The following is an 18,381-nucleotide window of genomic DNA, read 5'->3' as shown; positions in this document are numbered from 1 at the left end:
ATCTCAGTACATTCCTTTAACAATGTATGAGTTAAATGCTGTGTTTCCATTTTTACTCGGGGGATACTGAAGTTTTAAGAGATATATAAACTCACTCACCCAGCTGTTACGGTATAGATCCAGATTAGAACATATGTCTTTCAACTCTTAAATCATACCAGCTTCCACAATGCAACTTACACAAATGTTAGTTTTCATCTTTATGTGTGTTACTTGACATTATAATGCTCTCATCATTCTCTGTCTCTCTCTAGGAAAAACAGATGATGTTCTAAATGGGGGCCACGACAAGGAACAGAAAGATCCTTATTTTGTGGAGACACCTTATGGTTATCAATTAGACTTAGATTTCCTCAAATACGTGGATGACATACAGAAAGGGAACACCATTAAGAAGTTGAACATCCAGAAGAAGAGGAAGCCATCTGCGCCATGCCCAGAAACCAGGGCCACAGCTGGCCAGCAAGGTGTGTGGACTTCCACTGAATCCCTCTCATCCTCCAACAGCGATGACAGGCAGTGCCCCAACTTCCTCCTAGCCAGAAGCCAAGTTACATCAACTCCAATCCAAAGGCCACCTGCCCCTCTGGAGACCTCACCTACTTTTCTTACTGTTCCAGAAAGTCGCCAGCTACCACCACCCTCACCCCAACTCCCAAAGCATAACCCTCATGTCACCAAGACACTGATGGAAACCCGGAGAAGACTGGAACAGGAGAGAGTCACCATGCAGATGACACCGTGTGAGTTCCGAAGGCCCAGACTGGCTAGTTTTGGAGGCATGGGCTCCACAAGCTCTCTCTCCTCCTTTATGAGTTCTGGAAACCAAATTCCTGCCATGCACCAGCTCCAGAATGGATACCAAGGCAATGGGGATTACAGTGGCTGTGCCCCAGCTGCTGCCACCACTTCCTCCATGGGCAGCTCCATCCGCCACAGTCCCCTGAGCTCAGGAATCTCCACTCCAGTGACAAACGTGAGCCCCATGCATCTGCAGCACATCCGAGAGCAGATGGCCATCGCCCTGAAACGACTGAAGGAGCTTGAGGAGCAGGTGCGAACCATCCCTGTGCTCCAGGTAAAGATCTCTGTCTTGCAAGAGGAGAAAAGGCAGTTGGCCTCGCAGCTGAAAAATCAAAGGGCTGCATCCCAGAACGATGTCTATGGTGTGAGGAAAAGGTCCTACAGTGCTGGGAATGCATCCCAGTTGGAACAGCTCTCCAGGGTCCGGAGAAGTGGTGGGGAGTTATACATTGACTATGAGGAAGAAGAGATGGAGAGCGTAGAGGAGAGCACACAGAGGATAAAGGAGTTCCGGCAGCTCACAGCAGACATGCAGGCCCTGGAGCAGAAGATCCAAGACAGCAGCTATGAGGCTGCCCCAGAACTCAGGGAGAATGGGGACTGCCGGCCTCCAGAGTGTTGTTCTGTGGCTGTGGGTGGTGATGAGACTATGGATGACATTGTTGTATACCACAGGGCTTCCAAGTCCTGTAAGGACGCTGCTGTGGGGACAGTCATTGAGATGAGGAATTCTGGGGTCAGCGTGACAGAGGCCATGCTTGGAGTGACTACTGAAGCTGACAAAGAAATTGAACTGCAACAGCAAACCATAGAAGCCTTAAAAGAAAAAATCTATCGCCTGGAAGTACAGCTTAAAGAAACCACCCATGACCGGGAGATGACTAAACTCAAACAAGAGCTGCAGGCTGCTGGATCCAGGAAAAAAGTTGACAAAGCCATCATGGCCCAGCCGCTTGTTTTCAGCAAGATGGTGGAGGCGGTGGTGCACACGAGAGACCAGATGGCCGGCAATCATGTGGACGTGGCTGACACCTGTGTCGGAACCTCCGTGCAGACAAATAGCATCGGCATCTCCTGCCGGCCCAATTGTCATCATAAAGTCGTGGGGCCCGAGCTGCCCATGAATTGGTGGATTGTTAAGGAAAGGGTAGAAATGCATGACCGATGTACTGGGAGGTCTATGGAGACATGTGACAAGCAAGTGGGTGTGGAAATAAGTGTCTGTGAAACAGGCAGCAACACAGAGGAGTCTGTGAATGACCTCACACTCCTCAAGACCAACCTGAATCTCAAAGAAGTGCGATCAATCGGTTGTGGAGATTGTTCTGTGGATGTGACGGTCTGCTCTCCAAAAGAGTACATCTCCCGGAGTGTGAACACAGATGCTGCCGGCCAGGTAGAAGCTGCTGTCATGGCCGTACCTCATACCAAGAGCCAGCACACCAGTACAGTTTTGGAACAGGTGAACCAATTCACCAACACTGAGATGGCTACCCTAATAGAATCCTGCACCAATACTTCCCTAAACACTTCAGACAAGCAGACCAGCACCCAGACTGTGGAGATGCGAACAGTGGCTATAGGAGAAGGCCGAGTCAAGGATGTCAACTCCTCTGTCAAAACTCGGTCCATTGGGGTTGGAACTGTGCTCTCTGGCAATTCTGAATTTGACAGGCCATCAGCTGTGAAGACCAAAGAGTCAAGTGTGGGGCAGATCAATATTAATGACAACTATCTGGTTGGTCTCAAGATGAGGACCATAGCTTGTGGGCCTCCCCAGTTGACTGTGGGGCTGACAGCCAGCAGGAGGAGCATAGGTGTTGGGGATGACCCAGTAGGAGAGCTGTTGGAGAGCCCCCAGCCCCAGCCCACTTCTGGAATGATGGCAGGCTTAGATCACTACATTGAACGTGTCCAGAAGCTGCTAGCAGAACAGCAAACACTGCTGGCTGAGAACTATAGCGAACTGGCAGAAGCGTTTGGGGAACCTCACTCACAGATTGGCTCCCTCAACTCACAGCTCATCAGCACCCTAACATCCATCAACTCAGTCATGAAGTCTGCAAGCACCGAAGAGCTGCGGAACCCTGACTTCCAGAAAATGAATCTGGGTAAATTCACAGGTAGGTGGTCCCCTGAGAGACCTGGGGGTGGGGAAGGATAGAAGGGACAGATTCTAAGCTGCTGGAGCCACTTGGAACTGGGGAGAAAACTAAAAACTGGTAATGGGTACAGTGAAAACTAAGAATGAAAACTATAAGCAGCTCTGCTGATTCCCTTTGGTAGCTTTTTTAGCCTCTGGCTAAGGACTGAAGTTAGAAAAAGGAAAAGCAAACTAGTGTTGGCTGGCCTAGAGGCTGTTGGCTTAACACAATGCTTTATTCTTTGCCTTCCAGTTACTTACTTGCACATTTTTATACAGGATAACCTGAAAAAATTCCTACACTGTTTGTACTCACAATTACCAAAATATTAAGATTTTAAAATACTAGCCTACGATGTTTTGAATTAAAACTTTTATGAGAGAAGAGAGACTTCACTCATTCATGTATTAATTCAGCAAATAGTGACTTAATCAGCATTGAATTCTCTCTCTGTTTCAAGCCTTAGGTACAGGCTCTGAGGATAATTTAGTGAACAAAACCAAGCATAGTCCCAGTCCTCATGGTGTTTTCATTCCAGTTGGGGGCACAGACAATAAACAGTGCACCTAAGAGGTGTCAGGTACGATACATGCAATGACAAAAATAGTGGGTGGTGGTGGTCCAGGGTGTGGACTGTTTGAGATGTGGTGGTCCAGGAAGGCATCTCTGATGAGGGCTCCTGAGCAAGAATTCCAAGAGGAGCCCTTCCCTACTGTTGATTTTGATACGTGCTTATATTTTCCTTTCTCCTTATTCATTGGGATTTCTACTCATCTCTTTTTTTCTTTATATTGATACCAATGACTGATCAATTACCCTGGAAGATTTTATGACATATGCTATTTCCCTGTTGGCCTTCTGAGATTTACCTTGTTATCAGTTGCCTATGTCTCTGACCATTCATAATGTCATCCAAGGATTGGGTCCCATCCCTGGCTCTCCTACTTTCATGAACCAGTGTGACCTGGGGAACCTCCCTTCTTCACACTTCATTTGTAAAATGAGGATTAGAAGGTTTCCCATCCTATGAGGTTGCAGTGTGTTCCCCACTGACACGCAGTGAACAGAGTATCCTTTGTTGTCCTTAGTAGTGGTGCTATTAGCTTGTACAGTGTGGTTTCTTTTGTTAACCTGTTAAACTGGAGGTTGGGATTTGGGAAGCTACTTAAAAAATACTCTCCACTCTGACCATATGCCCCATGTAAATGAATGTAAATGGCCCAAATGATTTGAATTTAACTTTATGTGAAAATACAATAATCTTAACTATAAGATTTCAGAGTCTTCCTGTTTCTCTTTATAGCCTAAAAGAGCAGTGATTAAAATTGACTGAAATAGATTATTTTTAAGCCTTCCTAGGTTTCCACTTCCAAACCTAAATTAATACTAGTTTGTAATAACTGTGCTGTGAGACAGATAGTTTATTGTGGAAGAAAAAACAAACATGACAGTGACAGCTGATGTGTGGGGTTTTGCTTTTAGAATAAAGGAAGTCTAACAAATGCACAGGGGAGTCATTTTAGACCAAAGAGGTTAAAATGGTACGTGGACCAAAGCAGAGTCTTAAGTAACTAATAATATGTCTTTTTTCCATTAGTTTTTAAAAGTCACAATGTCAGATGCTGAAGTCAAAATAAAGCTCTTAAATGTCTTTAGACACAGATGGCACAGTGGATAATTATAAGAGCTTTTTTTTTTTTTTTTTGCCAGCTTTCCTCTCTCCTCTCCAAATTGGAGTTTTTATTTCACATCCTTGCCAAAAATATTCAGCTGTACCATTGGAGTAATCTGCCTGACACCCTGAGCATGGAGACCAGGGAGAAAGTTTTGTCTGGCTGGGTTAGAGTGGTTTTTGGTCTGTTTCCAGTTATGCTGACATTCCACACATCACTGTTTAGACCTGACCGTGCAAATGGACACCTCATTAATCAGCTAAATGCATGAGACCTACAGCATTCATGAACAAAAGTATAAATATTTTTAATAGCACTTATGTGGTCAAACTGACAGCTCCTCTTAGAGCATGCAAGAACACCTTTTAAGTATTTCTGTAATTCACATCACATCTGTATTTTAAACATTTGGCTCCGGAGTTCTAATGCAGAAGGAATTAGGTTAAGAACTCAACCCTAGACACTAAATTTTTGTTATCTGATGTTATTATATGGGCTGAGAATTAAAACTATAAACTGTGAGGAGTGAAAGTGAGTCAGAATATACTGTGGATTGCTGTGTACACCTTACGGTATCTCATATTGCTCACACACAGTCAAGAATATATTTCTGTACCAAAAGTCTAGAGTATAGGAAGGAATTCCACTTCAAAATTTCTTCCCCAAAATTTCTTCCCCAAATAATATAATAAGGTATTTGGGTTTCACCAGAAGGAGCATATAAATGGTCATTTATGTGAACCCACCCCTTTATTATAAAGAAGTTGTTAAATTTGGATGCTTAAGTCAGATATCTGGATTCAAGATTCTTACTCTGCCACAGGACAAGTTCTCTTTGTTCCCTCACAGGGTTCAAATGAAGATTTAGTGGCTTTAATATGAGTAAAGAATTTGGAATAGTCTGCAGCACAGAGTATAAACACTCAATGAATCCTAGCCATCATTGCTATCATTGTTTTTAATACTTCCAAAAATGGAAATGTAGATAGAGAACAAATTGCCAAACCAAAATTGTACAAATGATCTTTTGTTTTTAATTCAAATTTTTTTATTAATAATTCTGACTGGCCGTCACCTTTTTCTCCCCTAGTATTGTACCTTTCCAATAATTTTGTTAAGATAGAGAAATATATAGATTAAAAAAAGAGAAAGCAAAGTAGGTAGACTATATTTCTAGTCATTCAAAATCTGTGTCAAAGCTCAGAACAAAGTCTAAGTTGAATTAAGAAAATGTGTGTTCAGTCTAGAGAATTCCCTTCAGTTTTCCTAGAGTTGAAGATTTGATGGTATCACTTTCTGCACTTGATCTTAGACAAAAGACTGAGAAGCGGTAGTGTCACTTTCTGTTTGCAAAAGAGCATCATTTTAGCAGCATCATAATGCCTCCCTCTCCCGTTCATTTTTTTGAAATTGTAACTGGAGTTATATGTTAATAATAAGTGAGAAGTTCAGAGGACCATGAAGGTGTGAAAACTTCCTTCACACAAATTTGAATCTTACATATTCTGCCTGTACACTTTTCACATAAAATGTCACAAATATTTTTCCTGATTTTAAGAGAAAATGTCACAGTTTTCTTACAGGTAGAATTTGGTAATGATCAAAAAATATTCTGTAAAGTACCTTAAAATACCTAGAATTTAATGCATTCAGTATTTTCTTTTACAGAATTAAAAAGTTACGAGGAAATAGTTTCCGTTCTCATAGAAACCTTAGGAGAATATGTTCTTCCTTTAAATCAATTGGATTGTTTGGATTTGCGGCATGAGTTAATATTTCTTTTTTGTCTTTTTCCCTTTGGAGAGAGGAAAGAAGTGAGAGAAAAGTCTAGACAAACAACTTGCCATTACAAATGCTCTAAAAATATGTAACTATCTCTGAGAAATACAAACAGACTTAACTGCCTGGCACAGGGTTTATAGGAAAATTCATCTCGCTTTCAGACAAAAGAACTGTTTTTTAATTTACCTTCCACGTTTGCATTCATAGTTATCTTGGAATTGTTAAAAAGTTTATGAACTTGTAGTCATTCCCATAACCGTGAAAGCAACTTTGTAGACAGAGATTGAGCCAAGGCAAAAGCATGGATATAAAGTCTTCATTACAAAAAGCTATTTTTAGCTTTTTCCTAATTAATATATTATTTGTCCTAGTACCAACTTTTATCACAATTTTCTTTTAATTAATGCTGCAAGAGCATCAGAATAATACAAATAAAATGTTTCCACTGGCACCTAGTGGTATACAGTGGTGTTGTGGAAGGCCTGCTGACCTGGAAGTCAGATGAGCTGAATTCCTTTGCTGGCTGCCTAGGAATGTGGAGTATTACTTTGAAGAGAGAGGTCTGGGCTGCCGTGCCCTCCTGAGGACCTTTTGGAAGAATCACTCACCAGCCTACCCATCAGAATCAGATGGGAATTTTTTTCCCCCAAAATACATACATTTCTGGCAAACACCTGCCGCCATCACCACCCAATAGGCACATCCAGGCCTTATTTCAGGGATATATTGTTGGAATAAACAGCCTGAGAATGAGGTTTCTTATTCTGGGATCCATAGCTTCATGAATAGTTTTGTGTTTGGAATATTTGTGAAGAAAGTGCATTATTTTAGTTAGGTTTTCCAAAGGAATAGCAGACCATCAAAAAGATGGAAGTTACTAGCTCTACAACATCTGTCAGAGACTTTCCTTTATCCCTAAGGAAAAATTTGTACAGAAATTTTAAATTCTGTCCGTCTCCTTTCTTAAGTCTTTGAGTTGACTCCTGTTTAAAAAGCTTACTCTTTTAAAATGAAATTTATCATTTTAAATGGGTACAGTGAAATGAACTCTGGAAAAATGTTAGTTTACTTGGACACTTCTACTCTGAATGAATCCAAAGATTTACAGTTCATTTATGGCTAAAGCATGGACAGTGGTAGCTTTTGAGAACTGAAATGGCTCTGGGTTCTCAAATGTTCAGTCAAAAATGACTGACATAGTGATTGATATTGGATAACGGTTATAGCTGTTTCTTCTTCTCCCAAACAGCAAGTTATTCATATCTTATATGGCCTTCTCAGCCCCATTCTTTACTGAGGTCAACTGATAGCTATGCATCAAATGTCAGCTATGTATGCAAAGTGTGTTGTTGTAACAAAGAAAGATATAAAATTGAAGAATTTGCAGTCCATTTGGGAAACCAAGATATGTCTGTCAAAAAGATGAATGATAAATATGTCAGTACATATTAGTCATCAAATAATGTTCACAAAGAAATTGCTCAGTGTTCATCTACATTCAAGCCCTCTGAGATCTAGGGAGGAAAGCAGGACCTTGGCTGTAACTGGAAGAACACACAGCACATCTGCTTAGCCCAAGTATAGTTAATGTAGCCTGTCAATGAGGATTTTCTGGGTCAAGTCTTGGGATGGTGTGTAATTAAATGTGGGTGAGGTTGCAGTGAGGGAGAATCTGATTCTTAATCCACACTAGCATTTTAATTTCAAAGTGAGTACCTGCTTTTAGATACATTCCTAACCAATTTGTTCCCAGGAAAATATTAAATTGGCCCTAAAAGTAGTTATCTCCAGTTTAAGTTGACTATTTATGTTGATGACCATATGCATTGGCTTACAGGCAAGAGTTCTTAGAGGTGGGCCTTAGAACAGAAATGGATTGTCTTTCTCCACCATCAAAGCTACATACTTTCCCCTCAAAAGAATATATACCAAAAAAAAGGTGATTTTCATAAATATTGTCAATTATCTATCCCTAAAACCAGTATTTGGGCTGTAAAGGATGAATTCATGCTTAATCCCTTTTATTTATGGAAAGCTAAAAGTATTATTTCAGATTCCTTGGAAATCTTAGTTAATGCCTTAGTGATCGAATGACCTCCATAATAAATAAAAAATTTCAGACCTACTCCTTACATACAAGGGAGCTACATGGTCTTTAAAAATCAAAGCAGAATATCTAGCTGAACATTTGACACAATAACGTGGCTAGTTAACTGGCCACACACTGTTCAGTTAGGTTTTCAGAAAGCACTGGCATTAAAAATAAAATATGGGTTAGCATGCCAGAAGAGTTGGAATATGTAAACAGAGAACTTTTAAAATCCATTTTAATATATTTTTAATAGTCACATTTCTAACATTTAGGAATATGTTGCTAACAAATAATACCCATTCTTGATGGATACATGTCACAGAGGAAACTGGAGAAAATGCTCTCTAAAAATTCCTCCAGCTCTATTTTTCATTGAATTATTTTTCTTATAAAATAATTTGCTTTAACATTTTTGTAGTCAAGAACATTAAAAAAGCTTTTGACTTACGTACTTATTTTTCACTACAGTTTGTCTTAACTAGTATAATTATCCATATATACAATTAGCTTAATATAAAACTGGTTTTGTGAAGTGTTTTTGCTTAAGTTGCAGGAGGTAGGGAGGAGGGGCTGGCAAAGAGGAGGTGTTGGCAAAGGTGGTTTGGTGAAAGGTAGGTGGAATATGTGCACATATGGAAGAGCAAAATTGTAACCCCAAAATAAAATTTTTTAAAAAAATTATATTAACCATATGTAAATGCTAAGTGCACTTTGAATTAGAATTAGAATTAGAATTCATGCTTCCAAGGTTATCTTATTTTCCAGAACACTGAGATTTCTGTCACTTGTGGTCTTTTGGTCATCCTAATCTGATAAAGTCTTAAAATTAGGTTCATGCTTTATTGTCATTATGGTCGTTATAAGTTTAGTTATTGACCAAAGACATTGCATAGTTCTCAGCTCGCCCCTCTGCACTTTAGCTAACTCCCCAGTTGTGCTTATAGAAACCTTTGCCACCTGGTGGGAACTTTGGTCATTTAGGCCAGAATGCCAGAATTCTGACAGTTTTCTTATGATTACTGCCTTGTTGTGCCCGTAGTTTGAGTAGTATTTACCATTGTTGGTCATGAATATCTACCATTAGTGTTCCAGGGCTGTTAGCGGCACCATCTAAGAATTCACATGGTCCAAGATGATGGATTAACACAAGAGGGAAGTCTAAATACTTATTTTCAGCAGTTAAGTTTTCTGTTGGTTTATTTAATTTGGTAGTCCTCAATCCTGGCTGCACACTGGGGTCCACTTGAGCTTTTAAAAAATAGTAATACTTATACCCACCAGCAAATAGTTTGTTGAATTTTTTTTAAAGTTTCATTCCCAACTCAGATGATTCTAAAGCTCAGTGGGTTTAGACCTCTGAATCTGTGGGCGACTTTATTTTGGCCACATGGCAACACCTTTCCCATTTTGTACTTTACATAGCTGTGGTTTGTCAGGGTGTGAGGCTGGTGTCTGTCACCAGAGGTGTGTCCTCTAACTGCAAGGACCTTACAGACTTCACACAACTGTCTAGGCATTCCAGAGCAGCCAGTGTTTCAACACCATCTAAAAAATATTTTCTGGAAATATAGGTGACAAATTCCCTCTGATTTCAATGATCGAGAACTAGCTTAACATTTAATGTTATTTGCCTTGTCAGTTAGCCTCAACAGAAACCCTGTGACTTTCTGTTGAGTTACAGGGCACTTATTAAAAGCTTTCTGTTGTTCAGCACTGAAGGAGACACCACAGAATAACATGGCTGGGCAGCTCACATTCCCATGGAGGAGACACAAGTGAAACAAACACAAAGCAGAGTATATATTGATCCAGACAGTGGTGCTGCAGGACAGTATAGGAAAAAGTTATTTTTGGAATGGTATCATAGTTATGATGGAAATAGAATTGGAGCAAGCCTTGGAAACAGTATGGATGAAATTCAACTTGTAAAGAATACTGCAATTCCAGGTCTCTAGAGCAGACCAGTAGAGATTGGCACAGAGATGGGCTGATTAAGTCATTAGACAATTCTGGATGAGTTGAGCAGTAAAATACCCACAGATAAGATGAAAATGTCCTCATTGATAAGGAAGGATCCTCACATGTCTTGAGGTGCTGGACCTTGATTGGAGAAACTTTAAATATCCTACTTTATAAAACTAACCTATGGTGAGAAGTGGTTGCCTGCAGGTGGGGAGATTATCTTGAAAGGGACAGGAGGGAGAAAGAAGGTGTTTCCTGGTTGGTAGGAATATTTTGTATCTTAGTTAAGAAGGTAGTTACAAAACTCATCAACCTGTGCACTTAAAATTATACATAAATTATACCTCATTTTAAAAATCTCTGAAAACTGTGTTTGAAAAGAGCCTATGAATTAAATTAGTGAAAATGTATGACAGGGATTCTGTTTCAGACACTCTATATAATTGTTAAGAGACCACTGGAGAAATTTTAATACTGACCCCTGGTGATTACCTTAAGAAATTAATAGTTTTAATGTTACAAATATTAAGAGTTCTTTGTTTTAGGACTACATACTGAAATATTTATGGATGACAGTAATAGGACCTCTGCCTTTTACTTCAAAATAATTTAGTGTAAGTGGACGGATGAAGCCGGTATAACTCTCATCATTGCTGAATTTAGTGATGGGGACACAGGGATGTATTATTGTCCCTTTTTTTTTTTAATATATTTAAGGTTTCAATAGTCAAAACTATTAAAACGTGTGCATTTTAACATTCATTATTTGTTCTTTAATAGGAAAATGCTTAGTAAAAGCACTTGTCTAGAAAAAGTGTTTATCTTAGAAAAATGTTTCTCAAATTAACTACTGAGGCTCTTTAAAGAAATTATGGGGCCTCCCTGGTGGTGCAAGGGGTTTAAGCACCATACTATGAAGCAATCCGCAGCCACTGCAGCACAAGTTCGATTCCTGGCCAGCCAGGGAGCTACCCACATGGCACAGCAGACCTCTCCTGTCTTACCCGCTGCTCCCTTCAGCAGTGTATTTCAGTCAGTCTGCCTGTTCTGTTCCCCATTCTGTTTCTGGTGAATCCTCTCACATCTCCTCCCCCCACATCTTTGGCCTGTACCCCAGTTTTTGTATGCATAAATAAATAAATCTCTAAAAAAGAAATTATGAATGGAGTTATAGAAGGAGGAATGAAGATAAACATAGTGCTGTGTTTACTTTGCCCAAAGTAAGTCAAAGGCACTTTAGACATTTTGTATTTGCTATTAAGAAGACACATCAGAGGGCCTCCCTGGTGGTGCAGCGGTTGAGCGCTGGGTTGCGAAGCTGCCTGCAGCCTCTGCAGTGCTGATTCGATCCCCCACCACTGGGTGAGGGTCCCACATGGCGTACAGACCTCTCCTGCTGCCTGCTGCTCCCCTCAGCAGTGTATTTCATCAGTCTGCCTGTTCTGCTCTCCCCTCTGGCTCTGGTGAATCCTCTCATCCTCCCGGGCTTCTGACTGTACCCAGTGCTTGTATAAATAAATAAATAAAACCTTAAAAAATAAGAAAAGACACATCAGAACATGGGGTTAGTAAATATTGTTTGGAGGACTGCATTCAGCATTGTGTCTGTGTGTTGAGGAAGGAGGTAGACTTGTGAAGATATCACCTGAGGAGTTTCCCAGACCCACTAAGCTAAAGATGGGAGCATTGAGCTGTTGATTATTGGGCAAAGGAGGTTTACAGAATTAGGAAATATAGATTCTAATCCAGCTCTGTGGCCTCAGCCAAATGATTGAACCTCCATACGCTTCAGAATTCTTAGCTTGGATATATGAGAATTAAAATTTAGAGGCTCTGTAATGTCTCATTTAGAACATTTTGCCTCCTTACACCCCTTTTTATTAGAGTATCATTGTTTCAAACTGGTAGTTTCCAAACTGGGCCACTGCATCAAAGTCTCTTATGGATGAATCAGTGGGGGAGGTCCGAAGTGTCCACCTCTCGGCCTCTGTCTCAGACCCACAGAATGATTTTCGGTCAAGGTACTGAAAAATACAAAATCAGCATTTTTACAAATATCCCAGATGGATTCTTACGATCAATGAAATTTGAAGAGTTTTAGAATGGATCATAGTTCTTTTTCTTCAGATTGCTCAAAATGCAATCAGTACTTAAAGTTATTTTCTTCTAAGCACCTACATGATTTCAAAACTTTAAAGGAGAGAAAATTGTAGTAAGATTCTTATCACATGACATTGTGGGGAGATTTACATTTTTTATTCATATTAGCATCTTATTTTTTTCCTTTAAGATTTATTTATTCACGCATACAAGAACCAGTGTACAGGCCAGATGCGCGGGAGGGTGAGAGGATTCACCAGAGACAGAGCAGGGAACAGAACAGGCAGATTGACTGAAATACACTGCTGAGGGGAGCAGCGGGCAAGACAGGAGAGGTCTGCTGCACCATGTGGGATTCTCGCTGGCCGATCAGGATCAAACCCGCGATGCAGAGGCTGTGGACAGCTTCACAGCACTGCAGTCAACCGCCTGCCACCAAGGGAGGCCCCTCAACTTATGTTTATAATAGGTAATTTAGGAAATTAGAGACACAAAGAAGGAAAAAAATAGTAACCCATAATTCTTTAGCCTTAGAAAAGCAGTGCTGAACAGATTGTTGTATATCCTTCTAGGCAAAATATATACATATAAGTGTAATTATTCACCAAAATAGGCTTGTTTTCTTTATATTCTTTTTAACCTTTGAAAATCCATGCATTATGCTCATCTCTCTATATTAATAAATGTCCACCAACATCAATATCTTTTTTTTTGAGAGCTGAGGTGTAAGCCAGAGATAAATGGGGTGACAGGATTCACCAGAGACAGAGTGGGGAACAGGACAGGCAGATTGACCGAAATGCACTGCTGAGGGCAATCAGCAGGTGAGATAGGAAAGGTCTGCTGCACCATGTGGGTAGCTCCCTGGCCAGGGATCAAACTCAGGCTGCAGCGATGATAGTGCTGAGACTTAACCCCTAGGCCATCAGAGAGGCCCCCAACATCAACATCTTTAATGGCTGTGTAGAAGTACTTTGTATAAATATACCAGAATTTCCGTCATCTGTTTCTTTCTGGCATATTATGCCATCTGCCTTTCTTTTTAAATTTGTTTACTGTTTTACACATGGACTCTATGTCTCCGCCCTCTACACTGGCAGTAATTGCATCTACTAGGAGGCAGACCCCAGGCCAACAGACCAGAGGTGCAGTGGGAAGTAAAGTGAAATAAGAAGGTGCCAGGTTGCAGGTGGTCTGGAGTGTCTGCTAAATGTGTGACCTTCTTTTCCTGAGCATGGGAAGATTTTTAGGTCTTCTCGAGTTTTGTTTTAGTTGGAGTGAAAACAGGATTGGACTAAAGTGGGAATATTACCCTGCAACAGTGTGTGAGGCGGGGAGAGGAAGTGAGAGGGACAGTCAGGAGGCAACAGCAGAAGCCCAGAACCAAGAAGGCAGCGGCCTGAACAGAGAGCGGAGGCACTGTGACCTTAGAATGATGAGGCTTGGCAGATCCCATGTGGTAATACAGCGAAAGGCAAAGAGTCAAAGAAAGTTGAGGGTTTCCGTTTGGGGGGGTCTGGGTAGTAATACCATTTATGCAAAAGAAAACATGGGAAGAAAGCACTTGAGAAAATGATGAGTTGTGAGAATCTTAAAAAGATTTTAGCCCCTTTTATCCTAGCATCACACACTTCTCCACCCATCTTCTTTCTGACAGGCAGTAATTTGGAATGTACTTGTAAGTGCGGAGGTCTTCAGTCAGGAAGACCATTAAGCGCCCAGACATCCCAGCACGCACCAGAGGTGGGGGCCACAGAAGGGAGGCCCATCTGCAGCCAGGATTCCCTCCCATCTCAGGAAAGCACGGTGACACCAGTGAACCTGACCGACGACCAGATAGCCTCTGGCCTCTATGGTAACTTTCCTCACTCAGAGCCTTTAGTATCAGGATTCTAGGAATAGCATTGTCAGAATTTCAGTGTAAAGCCAGTGTGCCTCATCAGTTGACCTGAAAGGACCTTTCTGATGTTGTTAGGAAGGTAGGCCTAGAATCCGTTCAATTAAGATTACTAAAGAGTGCTGTGCAGTGCCCTTAAGAAAACTCATCTGATGTGAATTTTGAAATATTTTTTTAAATGTTTTTTTTTTTTTTAATAGAGGCATGTTTTATTTATTTATTTGTTTGTTTGTTTTGTTTATACATGCACTGGGTACAGTCAGAAGCGCGGGAGGGTGAGAGAATTCACCAGAGCCAGAGCGGGGAGCAGAGCAGGCAGAAAGACCGAAGCACACTGCTGAGGGGAGCAGCGGGCGGCAGGAGAGGTCTGCGCGCCATGTGGGACCCTCCTCAGGTGGCCGGGGAGCAGCCGGGGATCGAACCGGCGCCGCAGAGGTCGCCGGCAGCTTCACAACCCAGCACTCAACCACTGCGCCACCGGGGAGGCCCAGAATTTTGAAATATTTTAAATAGCATTCCACTCCTTTACAGTCTGGAAAGCATAATTTTTCTTTTTGGTTATCTGAACTGAAGAAAAAGAATAATAACAATCCCTATCTAAGTGTCTAAATGGCTTTTGAGGATCAAGTGAGACATGACATCATTTCATAAACAATAACGCTTGACAAAATGCTAGTTATTACTGTTTTTGTTATGTGTGGAAGGACTAATGGACTTTTTTCCATTTAAAGAACTTTATTAATGAAAGTTTGAATTATTTTCTTTGCATGTGTATAATTTTCCAATGAATTTTGTGTAGGTTTCATATATATATATGCGCCAAGATTTAAATTGACATGAATGAGGAAAAAAATAACAACATTGTACATAAACTAAAATTACCTATTCACTTATGTTAATTTGATCCTCTTGATTCACTTTTTCACAGTATGTACAAATAATGAAAGTACACTGAAGTCCATCATGAAGAAGAAAGATGGTAACAAAGATGCAAATGGAGCAAAAAAGAATCTTCAGTTTGTTGGCATTAATGGAGGGTAAGGAAAAATGGTACTAGTGTTTTTACATGGTCTATCTCTTGCCTCCTGCTTACTTAAGTCCTATTTAAAGGTGCCTACTCTGGGATGCTGCCACATCTTGGTGATGGAAGATTCTCTCTGCAGAAAGGTGCATTTGGGCTTCTCTCCTCTCCTCTTCTTGCTGTCTTTAAGGACATGTCACTTTTTAAAGGATACCTGATGAAGCTGAGCGATTTACATCTTCTCACCTCTTCTGAAAAAAAAAAAATAGTCTTCGACAAAAGCAGCAGGCAGCAGGTTCCCTGCGCTGTTGGACAACTTATACTTACCTATATTAGAACTCAAAAGCAAGCAGAAAGAGACTGAGCGCATCACTACAGGGGCCAATGATAGTCATCCTCCACAATGGGTTGCTTTGCTTAGCTGTCCATGTTCACAACACCATGGTTGGGTCTTTCACCAGGAAAGTAACCTAGCCATGTCTTTAGTTTTTTACTTTCTAAACAGAGTGTGAACTTGTTTATTTCTTCTCTTCCAGTTGACCCAGGTAAATTGTTAAGCCTGTTTCTCCTCTACAATTGAATCAAAACAATTAATTGATCTATTAATGAACATATGGCCTCAAGAAGAAAGCAGTAGTACAGAGTTAGTTGAAATCCTATTTATAGTGAAGTATACCATTTGGAAAATGCCTGTTTTCCAAATCTTTACAATTTTATTACATGATGTGGCCCAGAAGTTCTTAGAGGGCTTGTACCAGAGGCACTACTGGTTAGTTAAATAATTTGGTCACCTTGACACTCAGAGAACATTCTAATGGAGCAAAATAGGAAGAATAAAAGAAAAAAGTAACTACTGCAGACCTAGTTTCCATAAATTCAGTTTCCTCTTGATTTATACTAAGTAGCATATGATAACCATTTGGCAACTCAGGTCAGAATAATATATTGAGAACTACCAGTCATTTAAATAGACCTTACTTTGAACATTCATTTTCAGAGTGTGCAACAACTGGTGAGATTTCTGCAGTCAGCTGCCTTCCTTTTGTAGAAATTTCTATCACTGGGTCTTTATGGGCACACCTTGCATCTCCTGAAATCCCAATTGCCACCTAGGTATGAAACTACTTCAAGTGATGATTCCAGCTCAGATGAAAGTTCTTCTTCCGAGTCAGATGACGAGTGTGATGTCACTGAGTATCCTCCTGAGGAAGAGGAGGAGGAAAAGGATGAAGAAATGGCAGAAGGGCACCTTGCAGTTAATACTGAAAGTGTCAAGTCCTCCAAGGTGGAAGATGAAATGCAGGTTCAAGAATGTGAACCTGAGAAGGTGGAAATCAGAGAGAGGTGTGGTACATTCCCCTTCTTCCCCTAACCCCTCTTGCATTTAATGTACTTTGGCAGTAGAATCTCCATTTAGGGTATTTTGCAATTTTGTCTAATTGTTTGGTGTCTCCAATCTGCAAAAGACAGCGTAAATTTATCTTTTCCTTTGAAGTAGGTGCATCTTGTGATACTACTAAATACCAGGACAGGAGGTGATAACTCCTATATTTGTTAGAATAGCAAAGAGAGTGGCTTTATATCTGGTTACCTTTTGTTTTGTTATAAATATCTGTTATCTAATTTTGTATGTGGAGTCACCATTCATAGAACTGTTAAGCATCACTGAAGATTCCATTGTTGGAATGTACCACCTTACATTAAAAGACACATTAGAAATTTTTGTGACTAGCACATTTCTTCTAACATATCAGATTTCATCATTAGCCAGTTATCTCTATAGGATGATTGTATGTGAGTGGAACCATTTTTTGGCTTCAAAGATCACATTTACTGTATAAATGATGTAATCATCACATGTCTAAATTATGTTACTCCTTGAGCAGTTGGAATCACTACAAGAATGGATTGGGAATATTATAAATAGTGGCTGAAATAAAAATGTCAAATAAATGCTCTGGTTGGCTTGAAAAAGTACCTAAAAATGTAGTAAATTTTAGACTACTAGTAAATATGGAATCAATGCTTAGCAAACCGAGTAGAATAGATAAAAAAAAAAATTCAGAATGATTTCTCACAATGTGAAATATAAGTAGTAAAAACCTTTCAGAAAACTTACCTCTATGTAATTTGTAAATGAAAGTTTAACTGTACTAACACAAGGTAAGTGTTTTTAGTTTATATCTCCAAGTATTTTCAAATAGCTCACTATTTTGTCATCATTTTTCAACAGCTTTCTTGCCATATGTATGACATAGATCATCTGATTTTTAAGATTCTATTTCCATGTGGTTGTTAAACAAGCACTTCCGGAGTCTCATGATTCAAGTTCAGATATGTGGTTGACTGGTCAGCATAATGGATGTGGTCATTCCAATTTCTTCAACCTCGTGAAAGTAAAATGTTTTTAAGAACTTAGAACAGAAGCAGTGAAAAATTTCCAAATGTTATTCCATGTCATAAAGTCCAAACCCTAATGAAAGACCTTGAGCTCTTTCTGTGTGGCAGCTTTGGTCCGCAGGCCCCAGGGACACCTGGTCGCCATGGAAGCACTTTACACCAGCCTCAGTCAGCTTGGGGCAGCTTGACTTGTAAAGGATCATAGAGTTTGAGACAAAAATGCCTTTTTTTTATAATCAATCATGATTTATTTTTTTTACCCTTTTAGGTATGAATTAAGTGAGAAGATGCTGTCTGCATGCAACTTACTGAAAAATAATATAAATGACCCCAAAGCTTTGACCAGCAAAGATATGGTGAGTCTGAACTGTGGTCTCCCAGTCTTTACAAAGTCCCCAGTGGTCACCATTAAACCAACATCTCTAACATACCCCTGAGCTGTTGTTGCCTGCATGTTCCACCCCACCCCCGAAACTATTTCTAGCATGTGTGGGCCGTGTGAGCAT

The 18,381-nt window shown here is 40.2% G+C and overlaps 1 protein-coding gene across 6 annotated transcripts in view; it reads left to right on the top strand.

Annotated features, from left to right (window-relative positions):
• Nucleotides 1-18,381, top strand: part of KANK1 (KN motif and ankyrin repeat domains 1) — a 205,018-nt gene that overhangs the window by 173,148 nt on the left and 13,489 nt on the right. For 4 of the 6 annotated variants that reach the window (XM_054689565.1, XM_054689566.1, XM_037494613.2 and 1 more), the window contains 5 exons: nucleotides 255-2,927; nucleotides 14,215-14,412; nucleotides 15,383-15,491; nucleotides 16,589-16,819; nucleotides 18,144-18,231. In XM_054689565.1, the coding sequence (XP_054545540.1) occupies nucleotides 255-2,927; nucleotides 14,215-14,412; nucleotides 15,383-15,491; nucleotides 16,589-16,819; nucleotides 18,144-18,231 (3,299 nt within the window). The remainder of the gene's footprint in view (nucleotides 1-254; nucleotides 2,928-14,214; nucleotides 14,413-15,382; nucleotides 15,492-16,588; nucleotides 16,820-18,143; nucleotides 18,232-18,381) is intronic. The other 2 variants (XM_054689567.1, XM_054689568.1) reach the window with 2 other exon arrangements.

Source organism: Talpa occidentalis, unplaced genomic scaffold, assembly GCF_014898055.3.
Source record: "Talpa occidentalis isolate TD23 unplaced genomic scaffold, MPIMG_talOcc4v2.1 talOcc4.7, whole genome shotgun sequence".
Lineage (NCBI taxonomy): Eukaryota > Metazoa > Chordata > Mammalia > Eulipotyphla > Talpidae > Talpa > Talpa occidentalis.
This window is presented reverse-complemented; position numbering and strand designations above follow the sequence as displayed.